General features: G+C 56.8%; 2 protein-coding genes across 3 annotated transcripts in view; both read left to right on the top strand.

Annotated features, from left to right (window-relative positions):
- FOXK1 (forkhead box K1) overlaps positions 1 to 7,014 on the top strand; it is a 58,493-nt gene extending 51,479 nt beyond the window's left edge. For both annotated transcript variants that reach the window (XM_055561291.1, XM_055561290.1), the window contains exon 9: positions 336 to 7,014. In XM_055561291.1, the coding sequence (XP_055417266.1) occupies positions 336 to 592 (257 nt within the window). In that variant the 3' untranslated portion in view covers positions 593 to 7,014. The remainder of the gene's footprint in view (positions 1 to 335) is intronic.
- A 3,001-nt stretch (positions 7,015 to 10,015) lies between these two features.
- AP5Z1 (adaptor related protein complex 5 subunit zeta 1) lies at positions 10,016 to 26,523 on the top strand. Its single transcript, XM_055561928.1, has 17 exons — positions 10,016 to 10,144; positions 20,604 to 20,741; positions 20,815 to 21,001; positions 21,178 to 21,319; positions 21,425 to 21,537; positions 21,841 to 22,009; positions 22,271 to 22,411; positions 22,578 to 22,615; positions 22,682 to 22,844; positions 23,233 to 23,411; positions 23,780 to 23,922; positions 24,088 to 24,228; positions 24,578 to 24,689; positions 24,876 to 24,973; positions 25,328 to 25,460; positions 25,538 to 25,752; positions 26,010 to 26,523. Exons 1-17 carry the CDS (start codon positions 10,104 to 10,106, stop codon positions 26,278 to 26,280), a joined length of 2,424 nt encoding a protein of 807 aa, XP_055417903.1. The 5' UTR covers positions 10,016 to 10,103; the 3' UTR covers positions 26,281 to 26,523.
- Positions 26,524 to 26,759: the final 236 nt, after the last annotated feature.

The following is a 26,759-nucleotide window of genomic DNA, read 5'->3' as shown; positions in this document are numbered from 1 at the left end:
ACAGAGTCAGAGGGGACGGGAAGGCACCCAGCACTGCACAGTTAGAGTGGCGGGGGCGGGAGCACCCCGAGGCGCAGGCCCGACCCACTGGGGTGACGTGGGAGCCGTCAGGGTGTACAGGGGGATCCCCACACAGAAGCAACCGAAAGAGGGGGGACAGGGTTGGAGGCCCCCCGGGGTGGGGGCCGGAAGGGGCTGGCGCCCAGGATCTGCCCCCTGGCTGTACCCGGAGGTGCCAGGCATGCTGGGGAGCTGTCTCCTCACCCTCCTCGCCCTCGTGTGGCGGCGCTGGCCCAACCAGCTCCGCAATGTGACTCTCTCTCTCTCCACCCTAGCCCTCACCAGCCCTCTGCAGCTCCTCGCGGCCCAGGCTAGCTCATCCACACCGGTGGTGGTCACACGTGTGTGCGAGGTAGGGCCCGAGGAGCCAGCGGCAGCCACCAGCACGGCGCCCCCCACCGCCGCCTCCGCCTCCCCCACCGGAGAGCCCGAGGTCAAGAGGTCCCGAGTGGAGGAGCCTGTGGGGACTGTGACCGCACAGGCCGGTGTGATGGCAGCCGCCGGCCCGCAGGGCCCCGGGACCGGGGAGTGACGTTGCGGCGTGGAGGTGGAGTGGGACACACGCCAGACGGAGCTCTGTGGCCGGACCAGGGCGGCTGACCCCGCCGCCCCTGGGACTGAGACTGGAAAGCTCCCAGCGGGCCGAGTGCAGGGCCCCACGGGCGGGACACCTCCACCCGCCCGCACCCAGACACCCGTCCTCCTGCCCCCGATCTGGAGTCAAACAAAAACACATAAACGCGTTCAGACGGCTGATTGTACGATTCTGGAATTCTTTGTCTTCGTTTCCTTCTCCCCTCTGCCAGCACCGCCTTTTCTCCCCAGGCCTTTCGCCAAGGGCGTGGGGAGAAGGTCGCAGCCCAGCGTCTCCAGGAACATGTCCAGGCGGCCCGGCCCGGCACAGAAGCCAGGCTCCCGGGGTACCTTCACCCCCAGACGGGATGGAAGCACAGGCCGGGGGCACCAGCCCTGTCTGTAAGAGACAGGACCCAGGCGAGAGAGACGCAGAGCTGCCAGCTGTCAGACCGTCCCGTCGCTGCTGCTTCTAAAGTGACACCGAAAGTGTCTGCGTTCGCTGGATGGACGGGAGGGGTCTGGTCTGGCTTTGAGCCCCACGTGTTTCCGGTTTTGTTGAAAGGCGGAATCGAGGCTTCACTGACGGCCTGAGACAGACACAGAAGGGATCGCCCGTTCCTGAGGTTTCCACCCGAAGACGCTCTAACAGCTGGGTGTCTGGGTCTTCCCGGCATTGGTCCCTACAGAGTGAACTCTTGCCGCTCCGTCTGCTAACTTCAAGGAAGACCGACGGCCTCCTGGACTGGCGCTCAAGGCAGAGAGCTGTTTGGATGAGAGGCCCACCTGCAGCGTCCCCCCTCATCCCGGCCACACCAGGTTGCTGGGGGCGGAAGGACGTGGCCGCCCCTGCGGGAGAATGGTCACGCTGAGTGGCCCCGTTTCCTGGTTGCTCTGACGTCCGGGGGCTCTGCGGCTGCCCGCCCAGCCTCCTCACCAGCTGCCAGGGTCTCTACCGCCCGACAGCCTGCCTGCCGTGACCGACCAGAACTGGCTCTGCGGCCCATGGCGCCGGAGGCCCCAGGCTAGGCCCACAGCCCTCGCCAGCTCAGGGGCCCTCAGGGGGCCTCGGGCAGAGCAGGGCGCCCCCGGTCCTTCACATCTCCGGAGAGCACTCTCAGGAAACGTTCAGTGTGTCTCTGCGAAGAGTGGCTTAGGGCTGGCCTGGTGTCGGCCCTGCCCTGGGGGTCCCCACGGACATGGGCTCCCCGCTTCCAAATCGCCACCGCAGCCGCAGGGGCAGGCGTGCGGGCTGCTTGCGCCGCCAAGCTTGTCCCCAGGCGCCCCACGGGGACCAGTGTGGAGTGTCCTTCCTCCAGGCTGGTGCCCACTCAGCCCGCAGGCCAGGTGCGTCCGTGCCACTGACCCTCATCCTACGTCGTGGCCATGGTGCCCCCGTGAGGTCAGAGACAGGAGGACGGGTGCCAGGCTCTGCACCCACACCGCCCTGGCGTTCTCTATGGCTTCCCGTCTGGTGTGAGTGCAGAGCGTGAGACTGAGTGGGTCGAGACGGGCATCCAGGCACCACCAGGCTGGCTCCGCAGGTCCTGGGCAGGGCTGGGGGGCCATCGTCTCTTTCTCTTCCGTCGCTGCTCAGCCCTGGGGCTGCGCGGGTCTCGCTCAGGTGCCTTCTTGCTCACAGACTGTCCTCTGCGCCACAGCTCGCCTCCCCCAGAGACAGATGCCAGGCCGGCTGGCCAGAGGACACACCCAGCCCCATCCCCTCTGCCTGGCCCGACCAGTCTGGCCCCACCTTGTGTTCTCCTGACTTCCAAGGCATTTTGGTTGCTGTATGTTACCGTGGACTCCCTCACGGTTCTATCCTGGCAGTGGTTCAGGGAGAAAGGAGCAGAGGGGGCTCTGTGGCTGGAACTGGGAGGGAGACGGGACAGGGTGTCCTCAGTGACGCTCTGCCACGTGCCGAGCGCATGCCTTTTTAGCTCCTTCTGGTCAGAAGGAACCCCGTGGGGCCAGGTTCAGGGGACCAGCCACTCCAGGTTCCTGGTGAGCCTCTGGGTGGGCTTTTGGTCATCTCCCCAGAGAGCTCGTGGTACCCGCCAGCACTTGTCCTGAGACCAAGAGGCCAGGAGTGGGCAGCTCCCCAGGGAAGCTGCTGCTGTAGCCGGAAAGATCTCTGGTGTCCTCAGAGCCCCCTGAGCCGTGGGGCCACACCCACCCCACCACACCCGTCTGCAGGAGCCGGAGCAGCCAGGAGAACCGGCGGCTGTGGTCTTCCACATGCCCGGGTTGTGGCACATGGATCAACCCACCCAAGGCTGGGAAATAAAAAGGCAACCTGGCCTGGCGCTGGGGCCACGGCCGCCTCGGGCCACCCAGGGGCTGGACTCCGCAGAGGGTCGGCTGGGCGGGTGCGCTCAGGCCGTCGTCACGGCCACTCACTCTCCATCCAGATGCCAGGCCCGCCTGTCCAGCTGTACTCGACCTTTACCAGTGCCAGATACAGGAGGGCGCCGCTCTGCATGGCGGGGCGTCATGGAAATCCCTGCCCTACCCCGCTGAGCGTCCTCCTCTCCGGCCAGTGTCACCCTCTCGCGGGCCTGTCGTGGACGCTGAGTGTCCCTTGCCCACCACCTGCATCTCTATGTGAAGCTCTGGGTCGCCTGACGCTGTCGAGCAGAGCCTGTGGTCGGGGTTCAGACCATCTCTCCTTCCTCCCACCCCCCTGAGATCCCCTGTGAGGTCGGAGTAGCACTAGGGGAGCCCCCAGGCTGGACATCGTCACCTCCTACTCCCTCTGCTGCGGGGACCCTCAGGCTCTTTCTGCCGCCTGGTTGGCTTACTTTCACAGTTTGCTGTTTGTGGGAGGTTGTTTTTTCTGCTTCAGAATTAAGCCAAATGGAGAAGGTGAAAAGTGGACTTCTGAGCTGCTAATCAACATGCATTGGTGATTCTCAGGCAGGAGGGGGTGGGCTTGTTGGGGTCACCAGGCTGCTGGCTGCTTATCCGGACCCTGCTGGGCCTGGAGGGAGACTGGTTTAGGTCACAGCAGGCCTTGTTCGGCTGGCGCGCTGACTTCCCCTAAAGAAAGGTCTGCCTGGACCAGTCAGAGTGAGCTGCCCGGCTCCCGGGTGCGTCCCAAGGTCTCTAGACAGAAACTCCTTCGCTGGCCCCTTGAAATTCAGGAGGAGACAGAAACTTTTGGCTTTTTTCCTTTGGTCAGTTTCTTCCTTTTTGGAGGCAAAGAAAAGACCAAATGTCAGCGTGTGTTAGAGAAGAGGGTCCTTCGCGCGGCTCCTTTAGGGTTTAGACTGAGGGGCGGTTGAGGCCGGAGAAGGAGCTGTCTTCTTCCCAAGCCCCAGGTTCTGCTTTGCCCCGAGACGGCTTCGTCTGGGATGGGGTGATGCCGAGCCCCCGGGAACCAGCCTCGGGCGCCGCCAAGCTCACAGCTGCCCCTCAGGCTTCGGTGCAAGAAGGAATGGACGGAGCTGCTAGGCAGGCCCCGGGGCAGTTGGGGGGCGGTGCCAGTGGGAGCCCCGCCCTCGCGGCCAGCTGCTCAAGGCCGCCCTCCGGGATACCTCTGCCCAGGAGCGAAGTGACCTCCCGCGCCTCGTTTATGTTATTCACACGTGCTGCTACGAGGCGGGGATGGAGCCCAGAAGGACGGAGGCTGTCTGGGGAGGGGAGCAGCAGCGGCTTCTGTCCGCGGCCCTCAGGCTGCTCTCACGCGTTTCATGAACTCCTCTCATCTCACTCGTCCCTTCCTCCAGGCTTGTCTCCATCGCGCGGACCCGCCCTTCCCGCCGGGGCCCGGTCTCTTGCCTCTTCTCTTACCCCCAGAAGCTGCTCCCCCCTGGGTCTAAGGGCTGGTCTGGGCCTTCAGTCACCACGTAGCCTCTGGGGAGGCCTCATCTGACCGTGAGGGGCCCACCCGGAGTCACAGCTGCACTGTGTTTGACACACCGCGAGCGTCTGCTCTGAGTGGAAACAGAAAGTGGGCCCGTTGGCTGAGTGTGCTTAGGGAAAGTAGTTTTGCTCTTCTGCTGAGAAGAACGGTCACTTGCCGAGTCTTCAGTGCCCCCCCCCCCCCAGCATCACCGGGTTGTCTGGGCGTCCCTGTGGAAGGCCTGTCCTCTGGACTCGGGCCGTGGCTCAGCTCTGCCCCAGCCCACGGAGTCATCCCCTCCTGCCCTCATCCCCGGGGACACGGGACTCAGCAGAGGAGAGAGGTTGGAAGGGTTCATGTCCCTGGGTTTGACAAGACCCCCCTCTGTCCCCATCACGTCCGAGTGAATGTCCCAGCAGCCGCCATGAGAGGTCTGTTTGCAAAACTTGCCCTGCCTCCACCCCCAGCTGCAGGCCTGGCCCCGCCCAGTGACCCTGCCCACCGCCCGGTGACAGGAGGCCTCCTGCGGGCTCAGCGCTGACCAGGAGGGACGTCTGTGCTGTGTCTTCACGGGGTCCCGAGGTGATTTCTTCAAGTAGGCAAGCCTCAGGGTGTTCAGCGTCTCTTCCTCTCTCTCAGTGTTCTAGAAAAGACTGAGGGCTGCAGACTCTTTCTAGGCATCTTTCTTTCCCTCCAGGTAAGAATCTTACTCAGAGGATTTCCTTCATTCCTTGGACCTGCTTGTCATGCTGGAAGCAACTGGGTACAGGTTCCTGAGAAGACCAGTTTGGGAGGGGGAGGCGGGGAGCTGCAGCAGACGGGCTTCTTTCTCTGCTTCAGTTGATGGGCTGAACACTGGCTACATGGGACCCCTCACCCCTGCCCCGGCTCTGATGAGCCAGGGGGTCTTCAGGTTACACCCTCCATCACCCTTTTGCTTCCAAGGGAGACAAGAGGTCTCCAAGCTATTCTCCCTCTCTTTCCCCAGATCTGTTAAGAGTCAAAATAGAATTGGAAGAATTCTAGTTCATTATTCTTTGTTTGAGATCCTTTTTGTGCAATCAGTGGCTCATTGGACTCATCCAAATATTTATTGGTGGTTCACTCCGCATGAGAAACAGTAAGAAGTGCAGAGGAGTCCAGACCGGAGAGGGATGTGGCTGTTCAACACTGTGACCCCCCTGGGCTACCATCGTGTTGGTCCCACTCACTAAAGATTCCATGCTGCTCATGTGAAGGTTTTTCTTAGTTGCTGGTAGCTCAGCTGGTAAAGAATCCGCCTGCAATGCAGGAGACCTGGGTTTGATCCCTGGGTTGGGAAGATCCCCCGGAGAAGGGAAAGGCTACCCACTCCAGTTTTCTGGCCTGGAGAATTCTGTGGACTGTATAGTTCATGGGGTAACAAGGTCGGACATGACTGAGCGACTTTCACTCATTTACTTACTTTCTTAGCTGCAGTGATAAGACTGGCCCCTCTCAAGCTGTTGCCATGACCCCCAAGGAATGCTATGAGCCGTCCCCAAATTCTGAGCATATTGGCTGAGCTGGAATGAGGCCTGTGAACCTGAAATGGATTTCTTGCGCATGAAGTTAACTGGCCAAAAGGCTATGGAACTACACCTATGGCTTCTTAAGACCTTCACCTCTAAATTTCTGAGTTAAGTTATCCAAAAAAAAAAAATTTTAATAAGTAAAAATAGGATTTAAAGTCAAATATTCTTAAGTCTGGCCTCTCCCAGCTTCCTTCCAGGATGGGCTTTCTGGGTACCTGGTCAAGGGGGACTGACCCTGCTCCGTTTCTGCTTTAGGACAGGGACGAGGAGGAGAGACCAAAGTGTGTCCTTGATTCTTGCTTATATTCAGACCCAGATCCCAGGCAGCTTGGTGCACTTGGGCAAGGGATAAACCCAGCACGGATTGTGTTTTCTTATCTGACTGACAATTAGCCTGTAAAGATCCTTCTGTGGGGGGCGGATGTTGTTAGGGGGCGTGTCTGTGTGCATTTTTTTTTTTTCATGGCGGCCATCTAAAGTTTTTTAGACAATATGTTTAATCATCAGTGCTTTAAAAAAGTGGCGGTATCCTGTAGAGTGGGAATTGGGCTCCGTGGCGTGTTTGGTGGGAGGCTGAAGTCGCATGGTGTTACCGTGGTTCACCATCCGCATGTGGGCTCTGGCCTCTGGGGCACCCAGGCATACACCCCAGCACCTGGGCAGGGCGGGGGAGGGGTGCAAGTAGGGGGGACCCGCCTTAGCTAGGCCGGCCTGCGTTTTCATTTCAAATGGGATACAGTATTTTTTTTTTAATAAGGAGCCATACCTTTTTTAAAAAAAAGTTTGAGATCTGAATGTGATTTCTAATTGTAACAGACGTTAATGTTTTAAAGCTATAACAAAGTTTAAAATTTCTACCTTTTTTTTTTTTCATTTAACTGTTCTTTTATCTATTAAATTGTTGTATGTGGACGGGGAAGTTTTGTCTTTCCTCTTAGCATTTGTTTCTATAACCAGAAATAAAATTATATATTAAAGAAACAACATGGGGCTCCGCGTGGTCTTGTGAGCGACTGCTGAGGGACAGACGGACAGATAGGCAGGTGCCCTGGACACTCAGCTCCCCTCTCAGCTGCAGGGAGTTGCCGCTTGCTCTTTCACTGTTCAGTCGCTCCGTCGCGTCCGACTCTTTGCGACCCCACGGGCTGCAGCACACCAGGTTTCCCTGTCCATCACCAGCTCCCGGAACTTGCTCACACTCATGCCAGCCAACCACCTTACCCTCTGTTGCCCCTTTCCTCTTGTTCTTCCATCTTTCCCAGCATCAGGGTCTTTTCCAACAAGCAGGTGCTGCCGGATTGACAGATCACCAGAAGAGGGCGCTCAGGCGTCGGCTGCAGGCCACCTCTGACCGGGGTCTGATGAAAGTTCGTCGCTGATCCGTCCTCGTCAAGGTTCCCGTGTTTGTTTGTGACTTACGTGCTTTCTTCAGATCTCTCAGTGGCCTGCAGTGCTAAAGGAGCTTCCAGCACCTCTCTTCCTCCTTCTGGAACTCCGCCACCAGTCCAGAGGGCGGATCGGTGAAGCCTTAATGCCGCGGTAATGGGTTAAGCAGAGGCTGGGAGTCCAGCCATACAGCAAGCAGGAGCGAGAGTGGTTAAGTTTTGGGAGCTACGTTGGCTAATTAGCATCTTTTTAAACTGTTGAGGTCTTAAAGGTTTGTTTTTGATGAAGACCTTAAAATAGCATTTTACACAATGTTTTCGTAAGAAACCGTCAAGTATCACCCTTGGTAATTCAGTCGGATGTGTGTGGGGAGAGAGGACACAGTTCCCAGTGAAAGCTAAGCTCCCCTGTGACCCTGGGTGTGGACCAATGAGAAGTGAGTGCACATCCGCCCCAGGACAGTCACCCTTGGGCCAGCAGACTCCCACCAGAACTGGTGTCATCGTTAGGCTACTGTCTGCTAGCTGCAGACCCAGCTTGTCTCGTGGTTCCAGGGCTGGGCCTCTGCCAGCCCATCCCTGCTGTGCCAGCTCCCCGACTTTGGGCAGCCTGATGCAGGGTGTGGGGTGGCCGGGGTGGGGGGGGTGGTGCTGGAAGGCAGGAGAAGGCGTCCTGCGCCCAGCAGCTTTCTTCGGCTCCAGCAGGCGTCCTGACAACAGCTGCTGATGGCATCTGGTGGTCCCAGCCTGCGGGCCTCCTCCCCGGTCAACGTCAGCCCTACCGGATCCCTCGGCCAAGTCCCAGACTGTAACCCTTCCACCCTCTTCCCTTGTCTCCCACACCTCACTGCAGTTCTTTCTGTCGAATCTTCTGATGAAATGACTTGCCTTCCATCTCCAGACCAGCCGCAGATGGACACCAGGTGCCCCGAGTCAGGCTGACCTCGCTCAGCCTCCCCGCAGCACTTGGAACTCGACTCTGCGTCCCGTGGCCTCTGGGACCCCATGTGTCCCTGGCTGTCCTCCCGCTTCGCCAGCCACTCCTCGGCAGGCAGTGGGCAGAGCGGCTCCAAGCTGACCGGGAGTCCGGCCGCCGGTTCATATCCCTCCTCTTCTACAGGTATGACCCTAGGCCCTGAGCCGGTTCTTTAGCGTCAGCCACCTCCTTCGGTAATAGCCCTCCTCGTGTGAGGTGTGAGATGGCTGCTGTGCAGCACGTGGCAAGCTTTCAGCAAGACGGCCTGTGACCAGGCTCCCTTCCCCAGTTCCCTTCCTGATGAGCACTGAGCCGTCCCCCTTTCCCCCATCCAGGGTCTTCCTCACCGCTCACCCTTCCAAGGCCTCGCTGACCTGCCCTATGCAAAGACACCCAACCTTGCCCTCCCCTCTCCTCCCTTCGTCAGCCCTGCAGAGCGTTTGTCCACTGAGCTGCACATGATCATGTATTTGATAGCCATGTTTCTGGCTGTAAATTCTGGGAGGACAGGGACTCAGCCTCTCTTGTTCCCCAGAACCTAAAACGCTGCCAAGCACAGCCCAGGGCCACTATCATTGCTTGTTCCATGAATGAATGATTCCACAATCCTCTTCATCCTCTCCTGCCCCATGGCTGACGGAACGGCACCACCCTAAAAGCAGAAAGCTATTGGCACCCTTGGTTTTCCCTGTTCCTCCTCCCGTGGCCCTTACCTAGCTCAGGCAGCCTCCCTCCCTCCCTCCTCTGGATCAGCCCCTTCTACACACCCATGCCGACGCACACACATTCACTCTGAATCAGCGCGTTCTACACCACCCCACTGCCCCCAGTCCATTCTCTCCTCTCCTGCCAGACAGCAGGCTGCCCTCAGGCGTATGTAAGCCCCTGGAAGCAGGTCTTCATGCTGCCTTCAGAACCTTCCCCTCCCACCCCTTGGCCTGACACCCTCGGGGCTCATCTGAGGCACCCGTCCCTCATGTCCCTCACGGAGAACTCCTGGTTCGGCTGTGACAGCATTTATCTCGCTGGACTGTCACTGCGCAGAGGACCCACCCTGTGTCCCCACGCGATCTGCAGGGTGGAAATACTGTGGCCAGCACACCTTTCAGAATTAACTTGAATTTGACCTTTCCTCTCTGAGCCTGTTGCCCTTATCTGTAAAACGAGATACGGAGAGTCTGTGATTATGGTGGGGATAAGTTGTTTTTTTTTTCTTAAGAGGCAGGTACAGCCTACATTAGATGCAAAAATGAAATGGGAATTTTAGGAAGGAACTTCTAACAGTTGCCGCTGTTCCTTGCAAACTTCTGGACAGGGACCCAGCCCACGGCCGGGGTGTGTGCAGCAGTTTCAGCCGCGCTGCACACAAGACCTGCCGGCGACGGAGCGGACGGCGTTTGTGGGACAGAACCCGGAACGGGGGCGGTGGGCTGAGGCTCCTAACGGCGCCCGCAGTGAGGCGGCTCCGGCCCCCGCAGCCCCGCGCCCCGCGGTGTAAAAGCGCCGGAAGCCCGGGCAGGCCCCCCGCGCACAGTCCCGACCCCACCCCGCCCCGCGTCGAAGCCTATTGGTCGGGGGCCGTGCGCCGAGCCCACGTGATGCGGCACGCTGCCCGGCCCGGAAGCCGGCGTCGCTGCGGCCACTGCTCCCCGAGTCGCCCGAGTCTGGAGCGCGCGGCCCGCCCTCAGGGCGGCGGTGGAGGCGGCGGCGGGATGTTGGCGACGGGGACGGAGAGTCTGCTCCGCCAGGCCAGGTGAGCGCGCTTTACGTCTCGGGCGTGTGGCGGTGGGTCTCAGCGCGGGGCCTCGGAGGAGGCCGGCCCGGCGTGAGGCGGTCCGGGGGAGGCGGCGGGCCCCGAGTGGCGCTCTGAGGGAAGAGCGGAAAGCTGGCCGGGTTGGGGCCCCGCGCGGGTGGGCTGGAGGCTCGGCGGCGTCGGGGCCGGGAAAGCCACAGAGGCGCCGGGGAGCCTGCTGGACTGAGCCGTGGCGGGCTCTGTGTGCGAGGTTTGCGAGTCCGATGCCTTCCGACGGCTTCGGGGAGCCGCGAAGGGTTTTGTGACTTAGATTCTCGCGGGTGCGCTGGGCGTATTGAGGGGATGCTCCTCCGTCCTCCGGCCCCGGGGTGCCTCTGGACGCCCATGACTAGTCGGTAGCTCTCGCCTCACCGACTAGCCACTCACGGGGGAAAACAGATGTAGACTCGGACCCAGATCCCGCAGTCCGTCAGTGTAAGACTCGATGCTACTCGAGGAGAAGCAAAGGCGGCCAGAACCATGGTTTAAAGGAAAATCCAGGTATGGATTCGGAGCTAGACCAGTTGGTGGAAAAAATTAGGCTGGTTTTGAAGGAAAGTTATGTCCAACCTAGATAGCATATTCAAAGGCAGAGACATTACTTTGCCAAAAAAGGTCCGTCTAGTCAAGGCTATGGTTTTTCCTGTGGTCATGTATGGATGTGAGAGTTGGACTGTGAAGAAGGCTGAGCGCCGAAGAATTGATGCTTTTGAACTGTGGTGTTGGAGAAGACTCTTGAGAGTCCATTGGCCTGCAAGGAGATCCAACCAGTCCATTCTGAAGGCGATCAGCCCTGGGATTTCTTTGGAAGGAATGATGCTGAAACTGAAAGTCCAGTACTTTGGGCACCTCATGCGAAGAGTTGACTCATTGGAAAAGACTGATGCTGGGAGGGATTGGGGGCAGGAGGAGAAGGGGACGACAGAGGATGAGATGGCTGGATGGCATCAGTGACTTGATGGACGTGAGTCTGAGTGAACTCCGGGAGTTGGTGATGGACAGGGAGGCCTGGCGTGCTGCGATTCATGGGGTGGCAAAGAGTCGGACACGACTGAGCGACTGAACTGAACTGAGGCTCCTGTGATCTCAGGGAAGCAAGATCTTGAACACGTGTTAGGTTGTAAAGGCTGTGAATGGAGCCGAAGTTTGTTGTAGTCAAAATAACCCTTGAAAATCTGTTAGGCTAGTGTTTTCTCCCACTGCGTCCAAAAACGTCTCTGTTTCCTTCAATCTTGGACATACATTCCAATACTCAAGTTCCACTGTTCCAATTCAGGCTCGTTTGAATTTAGAAGCTCTATTAAGGGAAAATAGCTTTTTTCAAAAAGTCGAAGTACAGTTGATTTACAGTATCCGTTTCAGGGGTACAATGCAGTGCTTCAGTATTTTAATGGATTATATTCCATTTAAAGTTGTTATAAAATATTGACTGCATTGCCTGTGCTGTAGAATGTATCTGTACCTTGTTTAATACATGGTTTGTACCTCTTAACCCCTTGCCCTCCGCAGTTCCCAGTCTCCACGATAACGACTAGTATGTGCTCTGTGAGTCTGTTTTGTTCTATTCATTAATCCCATTTTTTGGCTTCTGCATATAAGTGATAATCAGCATCTGTCTTTCTCTGACTTATCTCACTGTGCGTAACGCTCTCTACGTTCTTCCATGCTGTTGCACGTGGCGGAATTGCATTCTTTATGGCTAATATTCCATTGTGTGTACACATCACATCTTCTTTATCCAGTCATCTGTTGATGGACACTTAGATTGCTTCCATGTCTTGGCTGTTGTAAACAGGGCTGCTATGAACATTGGGGTGCATGTACCCTTTCAAATTAGAGTTTTTGTTTTCTTTGGATGTATACCCAGGAATGTAGTTCAGTTTTTAGTTTTTTGAGGAACCTGCACAGTTTTCCAGTGACTGCACCAATTTACATTCCCACCAACAGTGAACTAGGGTTTTCTTTTCTCCACTTACTCACCAGCATTTGTTATTGTGGTCTTCTCGTTTGATAGCCATTTCTGACAGGTATGAGGTGTTACCTCGTTGTGGCTTTGATTTGTTTCTCTCAGTTGAACATCTTTCTATCTGCCTGTTGGCCATCTGTATGTCATCTTAGGGAAAATGTCTATTCAGGTCTTATGTCCATTTTTTAAATTGCTTTTTTCATATTGAGTTGTGTGAATTGTTTATTTTGGATATTAAACCCTTGTTAGTCATATCACTTGCAAATGTTTTCTCCCATTAAGTTGGTTTCCTTTGCTGTACAAAAACTTTTAAATGTAATAATTAGGCCCCATTTGCTTGTTTTTGCTTTTGCTTCCTTTGCCTTAGGAGACAGAGCCAAAACACATTCCCACTATTTCTGTCACAGAGTGTTCCGTTTTCTTCTAGTTTTATGGTTTCTGACCTTACATTTAAGTTATTTAATCCATTTTGTTTATTTTTGTATATGGTGCGAGAAAATGTTCCAGTTTCTTTCCTTTACAGGCAGCTGTCCAGTTTTACCAAGCACCACTACTTGAAGAGACTGTCTTTTCCTCGTGTGTTTTGCCCCCTTTGTCATGGGTTGATTGCCCATAAGTGTGGTTTTATTTCCAGGCTCTGTTCGTTTCACTGGTGTGTGTGTCTGTGTGTGTGTGTGTGTGTGTGTGTGTTGCTGCCAGTACCGTGATGTTCACGTAGTGATTCCTGCAGTTTTGTAGTTTAGTATAGTCTGAAGTCAGAGAGCATGATACCTCTCTCCAGCTTCATTTTTTCTTAAGATTGCTTTGCCTGTTCGTGTTTTAGAATTATTCTAGTTCTTTGAAAAAACCGTGGGTATTTTGATAGAGATTGCATTGAATCTGTAGATTGCTTTGGGTAGTATGGAGCTTTTGGCAGTTTTAATTCTTCCAACTCACGTACATGAGATATCTTTCCATGTCTGTCATCTTCGACTTCCTCTGTCGGTGTTTGATAGTTTTCAGAGTCTCGGTCTTTCACCTCTTTTGTGAAGTTTATTCCTAGGGTGTTTTTTTTTTTTTTCCACATGATTGTAACGTGTATAGGAAAGCAGCAGGTTTCTGAATATCAATCTTGTATCCTGGCAACTTAACTGAAGTTATTTTATTAGTTGCAATAGTTTTTGGTGGAAACTTTAGAGTTTTATACATATATGGTATCATGTCATCTGCAAATAGTGGGTTTTACTTCCCTTCCAAGTTTTATGCCTTTTATTTATTCTCCTAGTCTGACTGCTGTGGCTAGGACTTCTTACTTGCTAAAGTGCGCCTACAAAACACTAGGCTGTGTTAAATAGAAGTGAGAGCGGGTATCCGTATAGTGTTCCCGATCCTGGAAGAGAAGTATTTCCAGCTTTTCAGTGCTGAGTGTGATGTCAGCTGCCGGTGTGTCATAAGTGGCCTTTGTTGTGCCCCCTTGATACCAACTCTGATGAGAGTTTTTGTCGTGAATGAATATTGAGTTTTGCCAGCGCTTTTCTAGAGCGTCTATTGAGATGGCCCCGTGAGTCTCACCCTCAGTTTGTTAGCGTGGTGTGTTACACCAATCGGTTTGCGGGTGTTGAAGCAACCTTGTGACCCTGGAATAAACAGAAATCTAACTTGACCATGGATTTTTTTTTTTTTTTTGCCATACTTCATGGCTTGTGGGATCTTAATTCCCCGACAGGGATTGAACCTTCACCCTCAGCAGTGAAAGCGCAGGGTTCTAATCACTTGACCACCAGAGAACTCCCCATGATCTTTTTTTATTGTTGAATTTTGTTTGCTAATGTTCTTTTGAGGATTTTCAGATCTATGTTCATCATAGATACTGACCTGTAATTGTTTTTTTTCTTGTAGTGTCTGCCTGATTTTGGTATCAAGGTAATTGTGGCCTCATAGAAGGAACTGAGGAGTGTTACCTCCCCTTTGGTTTTTGGGGTGGTTTGAGAAGGATAGGTATCATCTGTCCATGTGTCTGGTAGAGCCCCTCATGAAGCTCTCTGGTCCCGGACTTTTTTGCTGGAAGTCTTGTCACTCATGTAGTTTCACTGCCAGTGATAGGTCTGTCAGATCGTCTGTTTCTTCCAGTTTATTCTTGGGAGTTGCGTATTTCTAGAAAGGCGCCCGTTTCTTCTGGGCCCTCCCGTCTATCTGCCTGAAGTATTGGTGCTGCTGTCTGCGGACCTTCTGGTGTCTCACTTCACAGTCTCCCCTCTTACATGTCTTCTCTGGGTCCTCTGTTGTTGACCACCCTGACCTGCAGGCTTGGCAGTTTTGTCCTTTACAGTCTGGTCTGTCGTCTCCATCTCTGTCTGTCTCTGCTCCGGTCTTTGTATTTCCCTCCATCTGCTGACTGTGGCCTTTGTCTCTTGTTTCTGCTTAGATGGTGGTGGTCTGAGACTGTTGTTCCTTGAGGTGTGCCTGGACTGCTGTAAACTCCCCTCTTGGAACTGCTTCTGCCGCAGCCCGCAGATGCGGAGTGTGCTGTTCTCCTCTTGGGGTCTTTGGCATCTGCGCTTCCATGTCTCCGTCGCTCACTTTAGTAGCATGTTTAGTAACGTGCAGCGACTCTATGTGTTTGTGTTTTTCCCGGTTTTTTCTTTCTGTAATTCATTTCTACTTTCATACTGTTGTGGTCAGAAATGGTACTGGATGTCATTTCTGTCCTCTTAAATTTGTTGAGGTTCATTTAATAATCTAACACGTGATCTATCCTGGGAACATCCTAAGTGCGTTTAAAAGAATGTGTTCAGCTGGTTTTGGATGGAGAATCCTAGAGAGAAAGTCCGCCTAGTTTACGTGTGTCATTTAAGACTGCTGCTTCCCTATTGATTTTATGTCTGAATAACAAGTCAATTATTGGTACAGTTGCTTCCCTGGTAGCTCAGACGGTAAAGAATCTGCCTGCAATGTGGGAGACCTGGGTTCGATCCTTGCTATGCTATGCTATGCTAAGTCACTTCAGTCGTGTCTGACTCTGTGTGACCCCATAGATGGCAGCCCACCAGGCTCCCCTGTCCCTGGGATTCTCCAGGCAAGAACACTGGAGTGGGTTGCCATTTCCTTCTCCAATGCAGGAAAGTGAAAAGTGAAAGTGAAGTCGCTCAGTCGTGTCCGACTCCTAGCGACCCCATGGACTGTAGCCCACCAGGCTCCTCCGTCCATGGGATTTTCCAGGCAAGAGTACTGGAGTGGGGTGCCATTGCCTTCTCCATCAGTCCCTGAGTTGGGAACAATCCTCTGGAGGAGGGCATGACAATCCACTCCAGTGTTCTTGCCTGGGAAATCCCATGGACAGAGGAGCCTGGGGGGCTGCAGTCCACGGGCTCGCAGTCGGACGCGACTGAGCCACTGAGCGCAGTACGCCTAGCGGCGTGAGGTGTTGGGGTCCCTGCTGTGGCTGTAGCATGTCCGTTCCCCCTGTTGCCGTTAGTGCTTAGGCGCTGCTGCATTGGTGCGCAGATGTTAATGAGCATAATATGCTCTCCGTATACTGGTCCCTTCATCATTGCGTAACGCCCTTCCTTGTCTTCCGGTAGACTGTTTAAAGTCTGCTGTGTCTGCTCGTGAATGTTGCTGCCCTGCTTTCCTGTTTCTGTTCACATGAAGTGTCTTTTTCCATCGCCTTTGCTTGCAGTCTGCGTCCTTAGTTGTGAGGTGAGTCTTTTAAGCAGCATATATAATTGTCGGGTCTTGTTTTTAAACTAATCAGTTTGGCTTATGTCTTTTGATTGGAGCATAATACTCCATTGGCATTTACAGTGATTACTGATGGGTACTGGGAGATTCCCTGGTGGCTCAGATGGTAAAGCATCTGCCTGCAATGCAGGAGACTCGGGTTCAGTCCCTGGGTCAGGAAGATCCTCTGGAGAAGGAAATGGCAACCCACTCCAGTACTCATGCCTGGAAGATTCCATGGATGGAGAAGCCTGGTGGGCTGCAGTCCACGGGGTCGCAAAGAGTCGGCCACGACTGAGCGACTTCACTTTTCTTACTGCCATCTGCTGCTCATTTTCCAGCTGTTTTTATACTGCTTCTCCATTGCTTGTTGAGGTTTCTGATTTGTGGCTCCCTACCATGGGGCTCACGTGTGACCTTCGTGCTGTCTCAGGTGGTTGACCCCACAGCCTTCACTATACGTCTGCGCGCACTCATGGGCGTTTTCCTGATCCATAAATTCCTATAACTCTTAGGGTCGGTGTAGTATTGATGAACTGTTTCAGTTTTTGCTAGTCTGAAAAGTTCTTCTTTAATTCTGAATGATAACATTGCTGGGTAAAGCACCCTAGACTGTAGGTTTTTCCTTTTGGGACTTTAAATATATCCTGCCACTCCCTTCTGGTCTGAAAAGTTCCTGCAGAAAAATCCACTGATACCCATATGGGGGTTCCCTTGTTAGAATTCTCTTTAGCTTTTGTCATTTTAAGTTTGGTGTGTCTTGGTGTGGCTGTTTTTGGGTTCATCTTGTTTAGGGGTCTCTGCTTCCTGTACCTGGCTGTTTGCTTCTTTAGGTTCAGGAAGTTTTCAGTCATAATCTCATCAAATACATTTTCGACCCTTCTTCTCGGACCCTTGTATATGAACATTAGCACCCTTGCTGTTGTCCCAGAGGGGTCTTAATTGGTCTCCATTTCTTTTTTTTTTTAAATTTTATTTTATTTTTAAACTTTACATAATTGTATTAGTTCTGCCAAATATCAAAATGAATCCGCCACAGGTATACATGTGTTCCCCATCCTGAACCCTCCTCCCTCCTCCCTCCCCATTCCATCCCTCTGGGTCGTCCCAGTGCACCAGCCCCAAGCATCCAGTATCATGCATCGAACCTGGACTGGCAACTCGTTTCATACATGATATTTTACATGTTTCAATGCCATTCTCCCAAATCTTCCCACCCTCTCCCTCTCCCACAGAGTCCATAAGACTGTTCTATACATCAGTGTCTCTTTTGCTGTCTCGTACACAGGGTTATTGTTACCATCTTTCTAAATTCCATATATATGCGTTAGTATACTGTATTGGTGTTTTTCTTTCTGGCTTACTTCACTCTGTATAATAGGCTCCAGTTTCATCCACCTCATTAGAACTGATTCAAATGTATTCTTTTTAATGGCTGAGTAATACTCCATTGTGTGTATGTACCACAGCTTTCTTATCCATTCATCTGCTGATGGACATCTAGGTTGCTTCCATGTCCTGGCTATTATAAACAGTGCTGCGATGAACATTGGGGTACACGTGTCTCTTTCCCTTCTGGTTTCCTCAGTGTGTATGCCCAGCAGTGGGATTGCTGGATCATAAGGCAGTTCTATTTCCAGCTTTTTAAGGAATCTCCACACTGTTCTCCATAGTGGCTGTATAGTTTGCATTCCCACCAACAGTGTAAGAGGGTTCCCTTTTCTCCACACCCTCTCCAGCATTTATTACTTGTAGACTTTTGGATCGCAGCCATTCTGACTGGTGTGAAATGGTACCTCATAGTGGTTTTGATTTGCATTTCTCTGATAATGAGTGATGTTGAGCATCTTTTCATGTGTTTGTTAGCCATCTGTATGTCTTCTTTGGAGAAATGTCTATCTAGTTCTTTGGCCCATTTTTTGATTGGAGTTGAGCTGTAGGAGTTGCTTGTATATTCTCGAGATTAGTTGTTTGTCAGTTGCTTCATTTGCTATTATCTTCTCCCATTCTGAAGGCTGTCTTTTCACCTTGCTAATAGTTTCCTTTGATGTGCAGAAGCTTTTAAGGTTAATTAATTAAATACTTAAATGTGTTTCTTTTTGCTGTTCTGATTGGATAATGTTCCTCTGCATCACACAGCCAGTTGTTACTCCTTCTAGTATGCTTTCCATTTCAGTTGTACATATCTGCTCGGATTATTTTTTGTATCTTGTAGGTCCTTGTTAAAATTCTGTGTCCAGTTCTTCTCCCTGGTTCAGACAGCATTCTTACTACTAATGCTTTGAACTCTTTTTCTGGTAATTATGTTTCAGTAGTTGTTTTCTCAGGTCTTGCCCATCTCACTTTGCTTTAGTTTTCTGTGTCTGTGATATCAGATGAAACAGTTACCATATTGCGTGTGACCCTGAAGGGGTGCCCCAGGGTGCTGCCTTGGTAGGAGGCGGGCTGGAGACGGAGGCCGTCACTGCCCTCGTGGGGTGGGGTCGGGTTCCACGGCTGGAGTGGAAGCCCTGACGAGGAGGTCCAGGCTGGTTCTGTTCCCTCTGGTGTGTGCTAGTCCCCCTCCCAGCAGTGGCATCCTTGCCCTTAAAGGGAACCAGGGCAGGTGCTCGGCTGGGCCGGCATGGAAACCAGCCAGCGCGTGCTCAGTTGCGTCCCACTGACTTGAGACCCCCATGGGCTGCAGCCCACCAGGCCCCTCTGTCCATGGGATTTTCCAGGCAAGGACACTGGAGTGGGGTATCTTGAGCCAGGGATCGAACCTGCGTCTCCTGCATTGGCAGGCGGGTTCTTTACCACTGCGGGCCCTGGGACGCCCGGGATAATCGTGCTCTGCTTCCTCTGCCTTAATTGAGCAGCAGGCGAGCCCGTGCCCACGCCTCACAAGTGGAGGCTAGGTTTCTTGCAGCCCAGCTGTTGGCCTCACTGGTTTTCAAACCAGACAAAGAACTCGTCTTCCTGGTGTCGGAGCCCAAGGCTGGGACACGCAGTATGTGGTTCCACCCCTCAGTCCCAGGAAGGCACTCAAGCCCCTGTACTCCCCACTTTCCTGTGTCCCCTCCCAGGGGCACCAGTCTCCGATTGCTCCTCCTCCCCAAGTCCATGTGGATCCCTCTCCCCAGGCTTGTTTTCAGTGGGAGCTGCCTCTCCGTCGCTGTGGTTGCATGTCTGCTCATGGGGGGTGAGCTCTGTGTCCTGCTGCTCTCTCGCTCTCCTCTCCCCAGAAAATAGATGAAATGCTAGCATCTCACTCGACGTGTGATATGCTTGCCCCGCAGTTCTTGCCGGGACACGAAGAACTGAGACCCACTCACAACTCCCAGCTTCTCTTCTGTTCACGGTTATAAATTCACAGACTGAAAGGCAGAAGGAATAGCCCTATTTCTTATTTCTCTGTCTTTAGGTGGATTGGAATTCCTGTCAAGATTTGAGGAAAGGTTGAGTAACTATCAGTTGTGTCTTACTAGTATTCACTATTTCTTTGATTTTTTGTGGCACTTTAAAACAAATTACTGAAGTTTTGGAGTTAGGCTTTGGAGGAAATTTTAGTTATAAATTTTTCAGAGATGGAAAAGATGGAGAAACTTATCAGAAGCATGACTTGTGAGCTGCAGAGGAATGTGGGACTCGGGTAAGCGGGGAGGGTGAGTGCAGGGCTGGGGGCGTTTCCCGAAGGACCAGATGACTATCCAGAGGCTCAGAGCGGGCGAAGCATTATCCACTGAGGGAAGCAGCCAAGAGCGCTCCAGGCAGAGGGTCCCAGCTGGGCGAAGGCAGGCGAGCAGGACATGGTGCCCTTGGAGGAGTAGGGATGGCTGGGTGCTTGTGCGCTGGTGCCAGGAGTGTGAGAGCAGCTGGGAGCTGCTGAGGGTGTGGGCGGCTGAGTTGGGGTGTGGACGAGGGGCACCGCCGTCTGGGACAGGCTGGCAGTCTCTGCCTCCAACATCACCCAGAGAAAAGCAGGCTGGACTGGCCCAGGGCCAAGTCTCCTCTGCCCACTCACACCTCCGTCTGTGTTTGTAGGGGGCTGCGCCCCGCTCTGTCCGGAATAAGGGGGAGTGGTGGGGGAGTCTGCTGGGCCTTCTCTGCCAGCCCTTAAGTAAATGGGGAAGCACAAGCCACCGCCCAGGACCCCTCCACGGCCTTAGAGGCTGGGGGTGCACACGCTCTAAGGTCAAAACTGTGGCCCCTGAGTGTCAGCAGAACGGATTTGGTGGGCTTCACCCACAGCTTGGCCCAGCTGTATGCTGCGCCCTTCCGAGAACCCCCCCAAAGCTCGCAGTGTGGTGACTTGCTGGCATGTTGCTTCTCCTTGCCTTTCAGCATGGAATGGGAAGCAGGCTGTCTTGAGACCTCATTCAGTATGGAACCGGTTTTAAATGCTTAGTAGATACATTTTAAATTAAGCATTAGAGTAATGTCATAATATTTGCTCTATCATACTTAACTCTTATACCCAGAAGTTAAAAGGATCTTTTGAAAAGCAACTTGGTTCAGACTAAAATCTCCCTTAGTTTTGACTCCTAAAGCAATTGGTTTGTTTTTCTGGTCCTGGAATAACAAACCCTGAGTGTGTGGAGGCTTGCTGTGGACGCTGGTGGCGTGAGGGTCTCCCGCCGGCAGGGGAGGGGGCAAGGCCCTGGTCGGGTGCCTGTCAGCAGTTCATCCTGAGAGGCCTTGGGCTCCTCTGCTCGGGAGGGCCTGCCCCCCGCCAGGGCGGCCTTTCCCGTTGCCCACGTGGTGGTCTCTCTGCAGGGAGGTCGGGGCGGAGGAGCTGGGCAGGTTCTGTGCTCGCGTCAGCACGCTGCTGCAGGCGGAGGACTGGGGCCCCGACGCCCTAGACGCCCTGCGGAGGCTCTTCCTCATCGTGGCGGCCACCAAGTACAGCAGGAGGTGAGCGGCAGCACCCCCCCAACCCGGGCGGCCCGCCCGGCCCCGCGGAGGCTGACCGGCCCCTGCCCCCCAGGCTGGAGCCCACATGTGTGGCGCTGCTGCAGACCACCCTCTGCTCGCCCCGCTGCCCCGAGCGGCTCCAGCTGCTCTGCGCCGCCGTGCTGAGAGAGATGGCGCCCTCCGACAGCCTGAGCCTGTCCTGCGACCACGCCCAGAGCTCGCGGCAGCTGGGCCTGGTGGCCTCCGTGCTCTTGGCCCAGGTAACGTGACTGCCGCGGCCCCCCAGCCCACCCCTGGTGGCCCTGGGCTCAGTGATCCAGCCGCCGTGGGCGCCCCGTGAGCGAGCAGGCTGGGCCGGGCCTGCCCTGGTGATGTTCTGGGCGGAGTGGTGTTTGTGGGGGGAGTCGGTGTTCACGTTCCGCCAGGGGTTCTGCAGGGCGATCCGCAGCAGGTCAGGACCGTGGGCCAGTGCGTCATCAAGGTCCTGGAGAGTCGGCAGCCTGAGGGGCCCAGCCTGACGTACCTCCTCCCGGTCGTGTCCAAGGTCACCAGCCTGGCCCCGGACGCCCTTCCTGAAGGTCAGCACAGTGTCGGCAGGGGGGCAGGGGGTACCACCGGGGCCGCTGCCAGGTCCCAGGAAGCCCCACACACTTAACTCTGTCCCCATGGTGTCCCCCCCCCAGAGCAGACCAAGGCGCTTAGCAAGCGGCTGGGGGACTGGCTCCGCTACGCCAGCGTCCAGCAGGGGGCGGCCCACGCCTCCGGGGGCTTCTTCTCCACGCCCAGAGCCCGGCAGGTGAGTCTCGGGGGCAGCGGGGGTGTGGGCCGCCTGTGGGCTGCCGTCAGCTCCTCCTGCGGGAGCACCGCCCTGGTCCCAGGATGACCCCTCCTGTCCACTCGGGCGCTGAGGGCGTGGTGCTTGGGTCCTGCCCTTGGCCCGTGTTGTGCCCGTGACGCTGTGAGGCGTCTCGGGTCGTGCTGGTGGGGATCTGGAGCAGGGCTGTGTCACCGCCCAAGTGCCTGCGTTCTCGCATCCTACGAGGCTGCCCTGGCTGTTCTCGACCCTGCCATGCCCGCTGACCTCCCTTGTCCCCTGCAGCCAGGCCCTGTCACCGAGGTGGACGGGACCGTGGCCACAGACTTCTTCACGGTGCTGTCCACGGGCCAGCGCTTCACGGAGGACCAGCGGCTCAACGTGCAGGCCTTCTCCATGCTGCGGGCCTGGCTGCTGCAGGGCGGCCCTGCGCACCCGGGTGCCACGGATGCAGGTGGGACAGGGCGGGCTCCTGGGCACCTTGGCCAAGCCTCATGGGCTCCAGGATGCCTTTCCCAGACGTGTTGAGAAGCCAGACGTTGGAGTCAAACTCCTCATCTGCACGCCCGCTAGTGGTTTAGACGGTCCCGGTGTGTCTGCACCGCTGGTGTCCCGCGAGGCTGGGAGCAGGCGGGACTGAGCTCCGGCCCTTGCGGATGCTCCCCTGCCCTCCAGGCCGCCCGTCTCCGCGAGCTAAGCTATGCCCTCTCTTCAGACGACAGGTCGGAGCTGGAGGGCTCCACCGTGTCCGTGCTCTCGGCCGCCTCCACCGCCAGCCACCTGCTGCCGCCCGCCGAGTGGCTGCGGGAGAAGGCCCTGGAGTACTGCCAGCGCCTCCTGGAGCAGAGCGGCCGGCGTGAGTCCTGGGCCCGCCCCGCCTGCCCCGCATCGCGTGTCCGCGCTGGGGTCCCCCCAGGTGTGGGCTCCCCAGCCTCCCCTCGAGCTTCCAGAACACGGGCCACCGCCTCATCCGGAGGTGCCCGTGGGACGCAGAGACCAGGTGGCCCTTTTCCCTCCCCCAGGAGCCCTGAGGAAGGCCGACTCGGACCTGCAGAAGGCGGTGAGTGCCGGCGGGCGGCCGTGGGCGGGGCCCGCGGCTCCCTCTGAGCCACCTGTGTCCCCGCAGTGCCTGGTGGAGGCCGTGCTGGTGCTGGACGTGCTCTGCCGGCAGGACCCCTCCTTCCTGTACCGCGCCCTCCCGTGCGTGCGCGCCCTGCGCACCCGACTCTGCGGGGACCCGGCCTGCGTCCGTGCATTGCTGCCCATCGCCCAGTTCTTTCTGCACCACGGTGAGCGCCTCCTGCGCTGGAGAACGGCGCCGGGCAGGGGCACCTTCCTCTTCACCTCCACTGCCACAGAGCAGCAGCGCGTTGATGGGTGCTTAGCACTCACGTGCAGGGGATTTTTAAAACGTTACCAGGTTGATGTTAATCTTGAGCTCTCTTTACCAAGGAGTTCCCTAGAAGGTGCCTGAAGCCGGCCCCTCTAAGGAACAGTCCTCGTCTCCGTACCCGAGGGGCGGGTCTGTGGCCAGACACTGGGGAAGAGCCGGGTGCACTCGGCCGGCTGTCCCGTGCTTGTGACGCCGGATGTGTCTGCCGAGGGTGTCCCGGGGACGCGACAGGCCCTGGAGGCCGGGCCGGAGGCCTCCTGCCCTGATGGAGCCGGTGCTCTCAGGGGAGGCTGCCGCAATGGATGCCGACGCCGTCTGCCAGCACCTCTTCAGCAGGGTCCCTTCCGAACACTTCCACAGCGCGATGCTGGCCTTCGAGTTCGTCCAGTTCTGCAGGGACCACCTCGTGCTGTTCAGCAGCAACCTGGACCTTCTCAGGACCAGCTTTCCCAACCTCTTCAAGGCACGTGAGCTGGGCCCCTGGGGCAGCGGGCACCCATGCTCGCGGTGACCCATGCCCTTGGGAAGGCGTGCTCGGGCTGACAGAGCCCACGGTGTTGATTCTGAGTTAGCGTCTCCACTGGGCGGCTGTGCCCGCTGTGTCAGCCCTTTGGCGCCTTCACCTTTGATGGGTGTTTTTGGCATGTCACCGTGGAGCTTTTCCAAAATCAGAGACTTAGTCCTTTAGTCAGGAAGAAACGATGGCAGGTGGACAGGACTTGATTGTTGGCACCAGGTGAGGGCAGAAGCAAGCAGGATCCCAGGGAAGACAGTGAAGGGCACGTCCCGACCGTGGGATCGGGGGGACTGAGGCGCCCCTCACCGCTGCAGTTCCTGGCCTGGAGCAGTCCAGCCCTCACCTCTGAGTTCGTGGCGCTCCTGCCGGTGCTGGTCGACGCAGGCACGGCCGTGGAGATGCTCCACCTGCTGCTGGACCTGCCGAGCCTGACCGCGGCCTTGGACCTGCAGCTCCGGTGAGCCCAGCCTGCTGCTCCCCGTTCCCACGCGTCTGCCCTGCCTCCCACAGGGGCCCGGTCCAGGGCGGGTGCCATTAGGGTGACGGCTGCTCGAGTCTCTCCCTGACCAGGGGCACCACGGGGCAGGAGCAGGAGCCACGTCCCAGCCATCTCTGCTTGCAGGGCATCACAGGCCGCATCTGAGAGGCCGCTCTGGGACATCTCCGTGAGGGCCCCCGGCTGCCTGGAGGCCTTGCGGGACCCCCAGGCCCAGGGCCTTTTCCAGCACCTGCTGCGGGCCAAGGCCAGCGGGACTGTGGAGAGGTAGGCCCTCTGTGGGGGCCCTGAGCGCGGGCCTCTGCGGCCGGAGCCCGGCCCCAAACCTGCTGCTTTCTGACCTGGCGAGATAGTTCTGTTCATGGCCACCCGCAGCGCTGGCTGCGTGGCTGAGCACTTCCCGGGCACTGAGCTTGCGGTTTGTTCCGCTACGTAGTCCTGTCCTTGCTGCTCCGGAGGGTGGGGGGCACGCTGACTCCTTCCGCAGATGCAGGAAGTGAGGCTGAGCACCCCTGAGGCGGACGCGCCAGGACTGGCCCGGCCGCACGCGTGTTCTGGGGGAGCTAGGGCAGGCTGAGGGCAGCGGCGGGTGCTTAGGAGCGGGCCGTGTCCCCAGGCTGACGCCGCTCCACCAGCTGCTCCAGCCCCTTGCTAGCTGCGCCCGAGTACTCCAGTGTGCCCAGGCTGTGCCCACCCTACTCCGAGCATTCTTCGCGGCGGTGACGCAGGTGAGCCTGCCTCCCAGGGCCTCCGTGCCCGCAGCAGAGGGCCAGCTGGAGCTGGGGGGCCAACCGCGGCAGTATGCGGGTCAGGGCACAAAGTGCTGCTCACAGCAGCCCCCAGGGCAGCAGACACAGTGGGGCCCAGCGCACAGGTGCCTCTGGGCGGGCACCCAGCCTCTCTCCCCCTCCCAGTTCGCCAGTGGGGCCCTGGCCAGCCAGCTGGCACTGCTGCTCTTGGAGAGAAGTGACTCGCTTTTCCAGGTTGAGGGGTATGAAGCTGACGTGCACAGGTGGGTCTCTCCCGGCGGCTCCACAGGGCTTCTTCACCCGTCCTGTGGCTCCAGCCCCCCTGTGCCCTCAGCCCTGGTCACTGCAGACCCCCTCCCCAGCCTCACCCCCAGGCCCAGCCTCGGCACTTCGTGGGCTGCCGCACAGACTCTTCCCACTCCAGAGAGTTGCCACATCCCCTCCCCCCCAGCTTCTCTTGGGCAGAGCCTTCCAGAAGATGCCCTTTCTGAAAGCCCGACTCATGAGGGCTCATCCCCTCGCCAGCCCAGCCAGAGGACAGAGCCCACCCCACTAGACGGTAGTTCTCCGGACGGGCCGTGGGGCTGGGGTCTTTTGAGGGGTGTCCTCTCCGACAGGGTGCTGAGCTCCCAGTTCCCGGCCCTTTGCAAGCTGCATCCCCCGCTGGTGGTCGAGCGGGCCAAAGAGCTGCTGGAGTTCGTGGGCAGCCTGGGGGGGCCCCGCAGCACCGGGCACGTGCTCACTTCTGTGGTAAGGCGGCCTCCCCCTCGCCCTGGCCTGCGCCTGGCACGGGGCCTGCTGTGGGCTGAGTGCTGCTCCCTGCCCAGGTGTGGGCCATTGGCGAGTACCTCTCGGTGTCCTGGGACCGGCGCTGCAGTGCGGAGCAGATCAGCAGGTTCTTTGAAGCTCTGGAGGCCCTGCTCTTCGAGGTCACCCAGTCTCGGCCCTCCGCCGCCCTTCCCAAGTGTCCTCCGCAGGTCATCACTGTGCTCATGACCACGCTGACCAAGTTGGCTTCCCGGAGCCAAGACCTGATCCCCAGGTACGGGTTTGGGGCAGGTAGAGGGAACCTGCAGCCTTCCCATGGGGAAAGCAAAGGGCTTCGCAGCCGCCCTCTCCCTGACACCTGGACACAGTGTCTGCACGAGCCTCCCAGCTGGGTGCCAGTGGCCCCGGCTGTGGGCACTTCTTGGAGTTAGGGCCACACTAGCCCATGCTCCTGGCGGCCGGGCCCCTCCCCGAGCCGCCGTGCACCTGAGGGGTGCGCCTGTGCTGACAGGCTGGGCCCCCCACCCCCAGGGTCTCCCTGCTCCTGTCCAAGATGAGGACGCTGGCCCAGAGCCCAGCCGTGGGCCCTGTGCGTGGCGAGGACGACCTGGGAGCCGTCCGCACACGGGCCACCGAGCTGCTGAACCTACTCAAGATGCCCAGCGTGGCCCAGTTCGTGCTCACGCCCAGTGTGGAGGTGTCCCAGCCCCGCTATCACCGCGACTGCAACACCGCCCTGCCCCTGGCCCTGGACATGGTCAGCCGGCTGCTGGAGCGGGAGGCAGGCCTCCTGCCAGGGTGAGGGAACAGGGGCCCAGTGGGCACCAGGCTGCAGAGCCTGCTGTTGGGTCCCTGCCATGGCCTCGGGTCGGAGAAACCTGGGGAGGAGGAGGGGGGAGTCCACCATCTCAGCCTCAGTCTCGGCCACCTCTGGCAGAGAGCACTCACTCGCGGCTTTGGCCCCTGTGGGGCTGCCTGTGTTCTGCTGTTATTTGGGGGCAAGAGGAGAAAGAACAAAAATAAACCTCCTTCACAAAATATTTGTGCGCACAAGGGCAGGGTCGGTTCCCTTTATGTCCACCCAGGAAGCGGGGAGCCCCGCGGGTGGCGCCTTCCCCAGTGGTCCTCCCACCTAATCCCCACGTGTCCCCAATGATCGAGGGCAGAGCACTGGCGTGCAGTCAGAAAGGAGCCATGTCCATCTCCCAGAGCCGAAGGCTGCCACTGGGAGGTGAGTCTGGTCAGTGACTGGAGAGCTTTTCATGCTCCTGAGTAGCTTGG

Source organism: Bubalus kerabau, chromosome 23 (genome assembly GCF_029407905.1).
Source record: "Bubalus kerabau isolate K-KA32 ecotype Philippines breed swamp buffalo chromosome 23, PCC_UOA_SB_1v2, whole genome shotgun sequence".
Taxonomy (NCBI): Eukaryota; Metazoa; Chordata; class Mammalia; order Artiodactyla; family Bovidae; genus Bubalus; species Bubalus kerabau.
The sequence above is the reverse complement of the archived record's forward strand: the minus strand, read 5'-3'. Positions and strand labels throughout refer to the sequence as shown.